Genomic DNA, 11,221 nt, shown 5'->3' with positions numbered 1-11,221 from the left:
CAACTGGTGTAATTTTTCATCAGGCTTTAGCACTATGTGATCAACTAAAGGGGAAGTTTAGATATTTGAAAAAATTATAAGATCCACTAAAGTATGCGTGGAAATAACTTAAGAAAATAAAAATAGAATGAGCGTGTTTTGGTTGAGTCACAAAGACATGTACAGATCGAATGACTGAAACATGCAGTTGCCCAGTAAGCCGAAATGCATAGATCTTACATCATCTTGCTTTGATTTTAAAAGCATTTTAAAAGTAACCTCATGTGAACTTTTGCTTCTTTAACTTATGCTGATTTCTGGCATTTAATGTTCATTGATATATTAATTACACTCACCTTGTTTCTTGTGAACTAGTGAATATAAACACACGCTGTTAGTTCAAAAAAAAAAAAAAAAAAAACTGTTTTCTGCCTTTGTCCATTGGAATTTTTACCACTGCATCTTTTTTTTTTTTTTTTGATAATACTACCATTGCATATTTGAATGGACGCTACCATTAGAATAAGTGGCAGCTACCATCGACAACTTGACCCGGTCATCGACAACTCTATAAATACGCGATGATCCTCTTCATTTAAAAACGCGTATCTTTCTCTCTGATCTTTCTATTTCTCTTCTTATTTTTTTCTTGTAAAATATCCTATATATTAATTCTTGAGGTAAGAAGCAATTAAAAATAATTTAATCAAATCCTTATGATCGCAGCATGTTCTTACAAAAGTGTAACTAGAGTAGTTGAATCCTGGAGAATAGATGTATTTTGACCCATTACATTGAGCCATTGATTCTGGAGAATATAAAATCTACCTTTAAGGATAATGCTATCCAGGTGCGTCTATAGTTAAGTTTTCTTAATTTGTTAATTTTTTTTTGTTTGCTTATTTGTATTTGTTGAAAGAATTTTGCTTCTGTAGCTTAAATTTTCAACATTTTTAAAGATACATTTAATGGATGCTTCAACCCTTGCCACGGCCAAAATATTATCTGGTGCTACTAAAATAGATTCTTCTGATGGTAATAATTTTAAAAGATGGGATCAAAAGATTTATATAATATTATGTTTTACTAATTTTACCTATGTTTTAATTGAACCTATACCTAAGTAAAGAATTGATAAATAAGAAAACGCTAAATAAGAATGGGGGCCATGGATAAATTAGCTAGAAACAATATATTAAATTACTTGGCTTATGAATTATTTAACGTTTGTTATCAACTTATCATTATGATCATGCTAAGGATATTTGGAATGATTTACATTCTAAATATATTTTTAAATATATTGGTAGTAAGAGATTTTTATCTACTAAATTCGTGTACTTCAAAATAACCAAAGAAAATATCTAACTAGTTAAGTTCATAAATATCAAACCTAATTAGTGAATTAGCTAGTGAGAGATATGTTATCTGATGGATTTGTTGGTGATGTTCTCATTAAAAACTACCCAATTCTTGGAAGGATTATAAAATTCATTTGAGGCAAAAATAGAAGCAAATAACCACACAAGAATTCACAATACACATTAGAGTTGAAGAGAAACAGAAAATTGAAACAAGCTCAAAAAGCCAATGGAATAATTTCAAATCTAACTTGATTGTCTCTAGTCATTGGAGATCCTCACATATGCATAAAAGACATGGTAATTCTTTCTTTAAAAATCTCATGTAGGTAGTAACAAGAAATTTCTTGCCAATACTAACATCCAAAAGAAGAAAGAAATTTATTTTGTTTATTAAAAAATAGGTTATTACATAATAAATTATATACATTGCAAGAATATCAAAAAAGGACAAAACAAGATGAAAGTGAACTTGGTGGGAGCAAAAGAGGAGATCATTGCCATCATAATAGAATTTAGAGCAAACATAGAAACGGGATCCAAAGCTTATCACTCAAGATGCACAAAGTATATTTGTGAAAATAAGAATGCATTTACAATCTACACTCGAATCAAGGAAAAGAATTAGAATTTATACATGGAAGGCTGATGACCCATTCTGGTTGTTGATATAAGAAAAGTCATGATGCTCATGTCCAATAAAACCTCTCACTCAATGATGTTCTTCATGTGCTCGCTATTATACATAATCTAGTATTAATATTGCTTCTATATTATTGCACATAAAGTACCGATATTTTTTTGATTTTAGAAGTTATTAGTAATATAGATGGAATAATTACTTTATATCTCTCTTGCAATAAACAATAATAATGAAAGATGAAGGCAAATTTTAGATAGAACAAAAATAATTTTTTTTTAAAATAAATATAAATTTTTTAAAATAAATATAATCAAATTTAAAATAAAATAAAATAAATAAAAATATTTTAAAATAAATATAAATTTTATGATAATAAATAAAAATATTTTAAAATAAATATAAATTTGACCGCATCCACAGGCATGGGCTTCCATGCCCCATCCTATCCATGTTAATGATTTATTTTTGTTCTTAACTTTTCCATATCCATATCAGTGAAAAAATGATTGTTAACTTTTTGATTTGATGCATAGATACATGCACGGGTTGGATGACAGGAAATCTGATTAGATTTGGAGCCGAATCTGATCAATCTAAACTTAATCTATCTTATACATCGTAGCTCATGGCATGCCCTTAATGAGGCTTAGACAAGTGGCAGTGGAATTATGCCAAAATAACTTTTTAGGTTACGGGGGGGGGGGGGGGGGGGGGCGCATCAACGCCAATTGCCGCACTTTATTTTCCTAGTTCTCATCAAGGAAAGTGAGATCTAGTAAAATGAGTAACGCCAGATGAATAGATTGGAATAGAGAAGTCCGCGGATTCCAAGGGGCGGGGGTCTCATGCGAAGACCATGGGAGGGGGGAGAAGAGTCAAGCCTCCTTTTTTCCCGGTTTCTCCTCTCCTTCCCCAGTTGTCTCTCTTTTCCCCTCTCTCCCTCTCTTCCATCCCCCTCTAAAGACCACGAGTGGGTCCAAACGACCAACGACCCTCTCTTCTTCTCCGCTCTACCACTTCTCCTTTCCCTTCTGCTGCTCTACGGCTTCCAGGTATCTATTTCTCCTCCAAAACTCCCTTTAGAGTTGTTTTCCCGCTTTTGGATCGGTTTTTGAGCTTTTTTTACGTTTTTTGGGTGTTTTTTGATCTGGACTTCTTGATTCGGGTGGTGGGATTGGGTTTTTGTTCCGTTTTGTTGCGTTCTGGGCTGTGGTATAGGCCTTTTTTTTTTTTTTTTCTCTGTCTACTACCGTGGATTTTTCTTTTTATTGTTGGAGGTTTGTGGGAATAAATTGCTGCTTGTGTGGGAGCTGTACATTTTGGAAAGGAGGCATCTTGATGCGGTTTTCGGTCTTGTTGTCCTTTTGGGATGTTGGAAATTTTGGGTCTTGTCGGTGCATCCGCCTGCTTTTTAGATTCGCCTTTGCCCGTCTGTTCAGAGGATTGCGTCCTCTTGGTCGATTGGAGTTAACTTTTTGTTTCGTTTTCACGTTGGAATTGGTGAATTCCAGTGGGATCTGATTCTATTTAAGCATGAAAGTTGGAATCTTTTTCCCCTTTTCTGGTTTATCAATTGTGAACTCGTTCTTTTTCTTCTTTCATGTGATCTTGTATTGGAATATTTTCTAATTGGTTTCAAGAGAATTGGTTGTGGTTATTTTACTGTTGGAATCTAAGGGTTTTAATCCACTGTCTCCTTTCTTTTTCTGTTTAATTGTTTTCGTAGTGTTTAATATACAGGAGGATTTGACATTTCAAATGGGTCATTAATTGGCATTGGAGAGGTTTTATTTTGATTTTTCTTGTGAAATTTAACTTCTAAGGCCTAGACGTGTGCATGTTTATTAATATGGCTTTGGTTTTCCATCGCCTTTAATATTATGCAATTTGAATTTTTATAAGTGATCTGTCCTGGGTTTTTGTTGGCGCAGCTACCTTGCTCTGGCGGGTGATCACCAGTTTCACAGAAGAAGAGGGATCTCCATTGCCCTATATTCTGTGTCAGAGCCGTTTGTTTGGTTCTCGTGTCGTAGTCTGACAGTTCTTTCTCCCATGCTACCTGTCAACAGGAGTAGAAATCAGCCTAGGGCTGGTAGATCTTGGCTCTTTTCAGGTTCTTTTATTGGTTAGAAGATTCTAGTTTCTTTTTTTTTTTTTTTATAGTTGTTTGAGTTAACTTTTCTGGACGCACAACCAGAATTATAGCTTAACAAAATTCAGTTTTTTGGATGTTACTTTCTAAAATTACTTGATTGAAGTTTGTGATCATGATAATCATGCTCATATTATTATTTTGTTACTTTTTTGGTAGTTATTTTTATTATTAATTAAGAAATATATATCTCGTTATGGAATATGACTCAAATTTTTTCTTATTCCTTTATCAGAATTTTTCTGGGGTATTGTTTGCATATATAATTTATTCTGATAACCTTATGCTGTGTAAATTCTGAATTTTTGGACTATGTCAAAAAATAGATATTTCTTACCATCTTTAAGATATATTGTTTCTATTGTTGCTTTGATTCTGTTATTTCTACATGGATCTGAAGGCTCCCACCTTACAGGAATGGATTACTCAGATTCAAGACACAAGCCTCATTTTCTTGGAAAAGTTCTTATGGCTGCTATCCTCACAGCTTTGTGCATATTTATTTTGAAGCAATCCCCTGGTTTCAGTGGTGATAGTATGGTGAGCTTTCAAACTATACATATACATATACATATACTTTTTTGTCCAGATAACAACTGTTGGTTGGATCAGCTTTTATTCTCAGTTTTTCAATCAATATGTTTTCCTTTCTTGTTAGACTTTGTCCTCCAGTTTAAGCTTTTTATATGGCATGGATTCCTAATTATGTCCGGGAGATTGGGCTTGCCATTTGTCCTTAGACACTTGTTAGCAAGATTGACATTTTGGCTGAAATTGAAGTATTTTTACTGAAACCAATTTGTTTTGGTTGTAATCAATGTGAAATTGCCCGCAATGTCAGCTAGATCAATCGAAACTAACTTAGTTAAGTCCGCTTTCAATCAGTTTTAGATTTTTTGACAAAACTATTATTTTTAAGTTCAAAAACTTAAGTGTTATGCATATATTCACAGGTTGTGAACAAAACACTTAGGAAGCATGTTCGTGACTTTCAACTTGAATTTTATTAGAAGAAAGTAAAATCTAAAGAATTTAGATGTTAGTATATAAATGATTGGAAGCCAAATTTTATACTAGTAGACTTTTTCTGTATAAGTGTTATCAAGTAACCGGAACATAAAAAGAACAAAAATAAAATGCATTATCTTGTTTTTACATAAATTTGTAATGGGTATGTTATATTCTTATCAATTACATATTACCATTGTAAAATGATCTCTAGATTCTGTCTCTATCGTTTCTTTTTCTTGGTTAGTTTTTTTTAGGTTTTGCTTTTTAGCTAATATTTTACAGTCTTTTAAAGGTGTTGAACCACTAGACTTTACATACCCTCAGAGTTTTCAAATACTATGTTGTTCTCTTAGCTGATACCTCAGTATTTATTGACATGTTTTGTAGTCTGTTTCTTTTTTTCCACTGAAACTCTAAAATTTAAATTCAGACTTGCGTCCACCAAAGCTAGTAAACCTGAAACTCGCTTGCTTGGCCTAAATCAATACTAGTTTTGAAATCTTGGTGAAACCTCTTCTTTCCTTTCCATGGTTGTGCGCCATGTTTTTCTAGTTCCATTGGACTTGTAGGAGTTATAGCGAGATCATTATTCATCTATTAACTGAAATTGATGATGTCGGAATTTTTTGTGGTAGATTTTAGGTGTGCGATTGCTTAATTTGCACCATGAATTGTGTTATAGGCTCCATTAGTCTAGACATGTGCTTGGATTATACTTATTTTTTGCATGTCAGAGATCTTGAAAAGTAATTGCCTACTCTTTCCCCGCCGCCCCCCTCCCTCCCTTTTTCAAGATTATAAGTCTCTCAATTATTCATCAGTATTTTTAGATCATAACATGACTTAATTGGATTAGTGAAGCGGTAAAAAAATGATTGGACACTGTATGTAGTACTTTGTTTTGTGGTTTAAGAATTATTCTGGCCCATAGAAACTTGTGATTACTCTTGTCAACATGGGAAGCTAGTTGATCTAAGGTGGGATACCAGGTTTGCAGGCTATAGCCAAATTAAGGTGCCTCAAACATAATCTTATTTTTAAATTCATCTTTACTTCATTTGCCTCTCTCCTAAAATGAATTGATATTTGTTTTGTCATTTTGTTCTGCTTTACTTTTTATGAAGAATAAGGTGCTACAGGTTACTTCGGTGATATTTTTGACAAGATCAATGTAGGAATTATGCAGCTTCTAAAATTGATTGTCAAGATCACCGTAATATCTCGGTACATGGTAAATGGGGCCAAATTTAGGGGTGTGTTTGACTAAAATTGATCATAGACAAAGTTTAAAAAGGGCATTGTCAAATATATATGTGCAATAAACGAATGAGATAGATACGGATATGCAAATTAAGTTGTTGCTGTTGTTATTTTGTATAACTATGGGACAAGGATGTTTCCTTTGATAATCTTAAGATGTAATTTGTAATCTGCTAGAACAATGACAAAATTGCTCATAACTGGCAACCAGTGTGGTGATTTCAGAAGGCATCCTATATGTTCGGAATTGGAAGACATAGTTATCAATGTTCATTAATTTTAGGCATATTAGAAAGAGTTCGTGATGATGTCGATAGATGAAGAAATCATGACAGAAAAACCTTTATACTTGACAACAATTAAAAATGGATATGATTGTTGAGGGATTTAGGTGTCCATTACCTGCAGAAGATCAAAAAAGGAAAAAAAAGGGAAAAAAGGAAAAAGAAAATTGTCCATCTCTTCTTCTTGCTGTTGGGTATATGTCTGTGCATTCCAACTGCATCAGTGGGATACCCATCAAGCGATTATAAAATTATATTTTCTTTGTTAATCTATGACAATGGACTCCAAAAAAAAATGTTATAATTCTTTTCACAACAACAAGTGGTTTATTGATTATATTGATGGATATTAGTGCACTTTGTTTTTTCATTTTCCTTTCCTGAAGCAGTATTGTCCTGATTATTTCTATAATTGATTCCATTTTCAAGCTATGGCTTATGTGACCCACATTTCAGTTATACATTTGCATAGCGCAATTCTGCTTCATTCTTCCCTCTGTGATGTGGTTGTTACTTAATACAGTTGATTTGTTTTGGGATCTACAATTCCAGGATGCTTGCTTTCCTTCTGGCTTCCATTTTAGTGACTTTGATTTATCTTGCATCTTACAGTTTTCTCGTCATGAACCTGGGGTAACCCATGTGTTAGTAACAGGTGGCGCCGGATATATTGGCTCACATGCTGCACTTCGACTCTTGAAGGAGTCATATCGAGTGACAATTGTGGTAATTCACTGTTTTTTGCACAGACATATATCTTTTGTATGTGGATCGCTATTGGTATGAACAGTTAGAAGTAATTTTACAGGATAACCTTTCTAGGGGAAATATTGGAGCAATTAAGGTTCTCCAGGAGCTATTCCCAGAGCCAGGGAGACTTCAATTTATTTATGCTGATCTGGGCGATGCAAAAGCTGTATCCTTATCACATTGTTTTTTCACACATCAATAGTTATCTGTTGTTAGGCTTTTTGTGTTAGATGAACTTTGAGGTTCATTCTTTAACCAGTTATCAGGTCAACCAAATATTTGCACAAAATGCATTTGATGCTGTTATGCACTTTGCAGCTGTTGCATACGTTGGGGAAAGTACACTTGAACCTCTTAGGTATGTTCATCTTTTTCAGATATTTAATCTGGGCAAAGCAGTTGTCACTGATTGGTTTTGGCTCAATTACTGCAGCATCAGATTTATTGCTTCATGAAATGAAGTTTCTGAAAACTGTATTGCTACAATATGGCATTGCTTGACACTCCATAACCTTTATAAACTGGAATTTGCAGTTCTGTTAGATATTTTCTCAAACCAGGCCCAAGCTAACAGCCTCCCTTATGTGTAACTGCTATATGGTTTGGGAAAAGAAAGCTTGCAAGCATGTCTATGTGTTACTTCGGAATTCTTTTTTTCTAAACTATGCAACATTTTATTTATTTTCTAGTGAAATATAGTTATATTTATGGTTTTGCTTTAACTCCATTTTGTATTGCACAAATTTCTTAGCAGCTGGATGACACCTGCCCTTGTGTTCATACAAGAGATCTGGGTTCAATCCCATGCTCCCTCTTACTTTTGCCAGGCTTCCTTCTGTCCTAAATCTTCAGAAAAGGGGAAAAGCCTTGGTGGTTGTTAGATCATGATGGGCTTTAAGCTTCCATAGGTTAGAAATAAAAAGGCATGACAACATTTCTCTTATGTGTGAAACAATCATGTACCCAATTTCCATTGCTTTCTCAAGGTGATTTCACAGAAATTCACCTATCTCGACACATCCTCATGCTAAGTTTGCTGTTTTGTTAATATTGCCAATGCATTAGGTAAATAAATCCAGATATGTCTCATATTATATTCATTTGTATCATGGATATAATTAGGTTCATTAAAAGCTTCTCTCTCTTTGGTGGTTGTGTTTCTTCTTTCACTTGGCAAGGGAAGCTATACAACTGCTACATTTTACCTATCCCTGAATATCCTTGTGATGGATATTAATCATTAACATGAACTAAGCAGAAAATCACCTAGTAAGTCAATTAGCAAATGTACAACATTAATAAAAGTTTTGATAGTGGAATCCAGTTATCATTTGTGATTGAATGTTGCATTGCAGTCCTGTTAGGTTTTCTGGCTTTCACCTGGGCAACTTGGGTTCAGAGCAGGCATTGGATGGTGGACAACAAATGGGAAGTGGGTTCTTTATATAATATCGTTTGCAACTCAGATGAAGCAAAACTGTTATGTTAGACTAACTTGTTCAAATATTTAGATATTGATGGAGATCTATATCAAAATAGTTGGGCTTAATTAATTTGGAATGTGCAAACACCAGTATTTTCTATTTGTGTTTTATTACTATATTACTTCATTTTCAAATGTCATTACTTTTGCTGTGTTTGGCATTTTGTTTCACTGAAATGACATTTGATCGATCATTCACTTCATTTCTTTTTTTTTTTTTTTTTATTGTGTGTTGGTCTTATCACATTGTGATACTATTTCTATTGTATGTGTGATCCAATGCCATTGTTTCAGAAATTTGTTATCTCAAGTTTACCATTTCTTATTTTATTTACATTATTCTGTACCAGGTACTATCATAATATCACTGCAAACACATTGGTCATCCTGGAGGCTATGGCAGCACATGGTGTTAAAACTCTTATTTACTCAAGTACGTGTGCAACTTATGGGGAGCCTGAAAAAATGCCTATTACAGAAGAAACTCCTCAGGTTAGAAAAGAGTAATATCTAAATATCTGGTTGGATTGGTGACGTTGCATTTACTTTGTTGGTTTGTGGTCATATTAGACCTATTAATATACATATATTAACAAGGAGAACCTGCTTACAATAGCATTCCTAAATTATATGGCCATAGTGGTCATAATGGACTGCAATAGCATTCCTAAATTAATTTAGAAGAAAATATATTATTAGGGTAGGACGTTTGAAAATCCATTATTGGAACTTACTTTTGCTACATGTAGTTTCCCATCAACCCATATGGGAAGGCCAAGAAAATGGCAGAGGACATCATTTTGGATTTCTCAAAGAATGCAGACATGGCTGTGATGATCTTAAGGTATGTTGTTGCTTCTAGTAGACTAACTGTTGAGTGGGATGGTGGATGGAGGTTAATAACTCTAACCATTACATCAGATATTTCAATGTCATTGGGTCAGATCCAGAGGGAAGGTTAGGTGAGGCTCCTAGACCTGAATTACGAGAGCATGGACGTATATCTGGTGCATGCTTTGATGCAGCATTAGGAATAATTCCAGGGCTGAAGGTACCGTGCTGTGAAACCACAATGCTTCAATCATCTAAGAAATACCATTTCAGATAGAAATTATCTTTTTTTTTGGCCTTGTTCCCAGGTTAAAGGAGCAGACTATCCCACAGCTGATGGAACTTGTGTAAGAGATTATATTGATGTCACTGATCTGGTTGATGCTCACGTGAAAGCTCTTGACATGGCAAGGCCTAACAAAGTTAGTATATACAATGTCGGCACCGGAAAAGGTCATTAGAACTTCTCCTAAATGTTGCTTTCCTGCTGTTGTTTCTTCTCAAGTTTCTGCTGTTGCATAGACAGGTTTTGGTAGCAATCGATATGAATTATGAATCTTTTCATATAAGATTAAACTGTTTCTGCAGTCAGGTGCTAACAAGTAGTGGGTGCAAAATTACTGTGTTTTCACTACTGGGTTCCATTGACATCAAAAATTTTCTAAAAATTTTGTGATATTACTTATCAGGTAGATCAGTTAAGGAGTTTGTGGAAGCCTGCAAGAAAGCTACCGGGGCCAACATTAAGGTTGAATACCTTGACCGAAGACCAGGTGACTATGCTGAGGTATACAGTGACCCTTCAAAGATTAATCGTGAACTCAACTGGACGGCGCAATACACTGATCTTCAGGAGAGCCTTTCCATTGCATGGAAATGGCAGAAATCACATCGCAATGGCTATGGATCACCTTCAGTTATGACTGCTTAATTCAGCTTTTTGAATCATTGATAACCTTTGGATGGGGACATGGGCTTTGAGTTGGAAGCCCTTTGCTAGCAGTCCTTGCTTAATTTTCAGGAGAAGAGTATCTCAGGAGCAGTTAAACTGGATGTGGACATCGTAGGAGAGGCTTTTACGAGCATTTCAGATGTAGGAGCACAGTCCATTTATTATTTTTTCATGGGACAGTAGAAATCTAATAATAGCTCATTACACACCATTCTTGATTAATCTTCCTTGTAACATGCTCAACAATAAGTTATACAATGAATCAAAAAGTGATAGTTATTCATATTCTGGTTCGGTTGGGCTTCTTGCAGCGTTATAGAATTTAGAAACTGTATTGTGGTCTATTTCAGCTTTACTCAATAGTTCTTCAAATTTACTGTAAAGTTCTTCCTGGGCCTGTATGACATTGCAGTTCACTAAAGATCTTGCATCACCTTACAAGTCACTCAGAGCCACAAGGATCTAAAATTATTTCATCGATATAACATAATTCCCTCAAGTCTCCTCTCTTTTCT

The 11,221-nt window shown here is 34.4% G+C and overlaps 1 protein-coding gene across 4 annotated transcripts; it reads left to right on the top strand.

Annotated features, from left to right (window-relative positions):
* Positions 1-2,817: 2,817 nt before the first annotated feature.
* On the top strand, positions 2,818-10,989 carry LOC105059828 (probable UDP-arabinose 4-epimerase 3). 4 transcript variants are annotated; one of them, XM_010943285.4, is made up of 11 exons: positions 2,818-3,035; positions 3,915-4,096; positions 4,551-4,675; positions 7,303-7,416; positions 7,499-7,606; positions 7,707-7,798; positions 9,274-9,415; positions 9,673-9,767; positions 9,845-9,974; positions 10,063-10,207; positions 10,444-10,989. In XM_010943285.4, exons 2-11 carry the CDS (start codon positions 4,036-4,038, stop codon positions 10,683-10,685), a joined length of 1,254 nt encoding a protein of 417 aa, XP_010941587.3. In that variant the 5' UTR covers positions 2,818-3,035; positions 3,915-4,035; the 3' UTR covers positions 10,686-10,989. The 4 variants fall into 4 exon arrangements, with proteins under 4 accessions (XP_010941587.3, XP_010941588.3, XP_010941586.3 ...); XM_010943286.4 differs by having other exon boundaries at positions 2,867-3,035; positions 3,915-4,075; XM_010943284.4 differs by having other exon boundaries at positions 2,867-3,035; positions 3,915-4,108.
* Positions 10,990-11,221: the final 232 nt, after the last annotated feature.

Source organism: Elaeis guineensis, chromosome 10 (genome assembly GCF_000442705.2).
Source record: "Elaeis guineensis isolate ETL-2024a chromosome 10, EG11, whole genome shotgun sequence".
In the NCBI taxonomy this organism is placed as follows: domain Eukaryota; kingdom Viridiplantae; phylum Streptophyta; class Magnoliopsida; order Arecales; family Arecaceae; genus Elaeis; species Elaeis guineensis.
Note: the sequence above shows the minus strand (reverse complement) of the source record. Positions and strands in the feature narration are given on the sequence as shown.

What these genes read in the sequence shown, in the direction of transcription:
- LOC105059828 (XM_010943284.4), top strand. Translation starts at nt 4,036, where the DNA reads ATGCTACCTGTCAACAGGAGTAGAAATCAGCCTAGGGCTGGTAGATCT. An exon ending in CTTTTCAGGTTCTTTTATTG is followed by an intron (nt 4,109 to 4,550) that starts GTTAGAAGATTC and finishes CCCACCTTACAG; the next exon opens with GAATGGATTACTCAGATTCA. An exon ending in GTTTCAGTGGTGATAGTATG is followed by an intron (nt 4,676 to 7,302) that starts GTGAGCTTTCAA and finishes TGCATCTTACAG; the next exon opens with TTTTCTCGTCATGAACCTGG.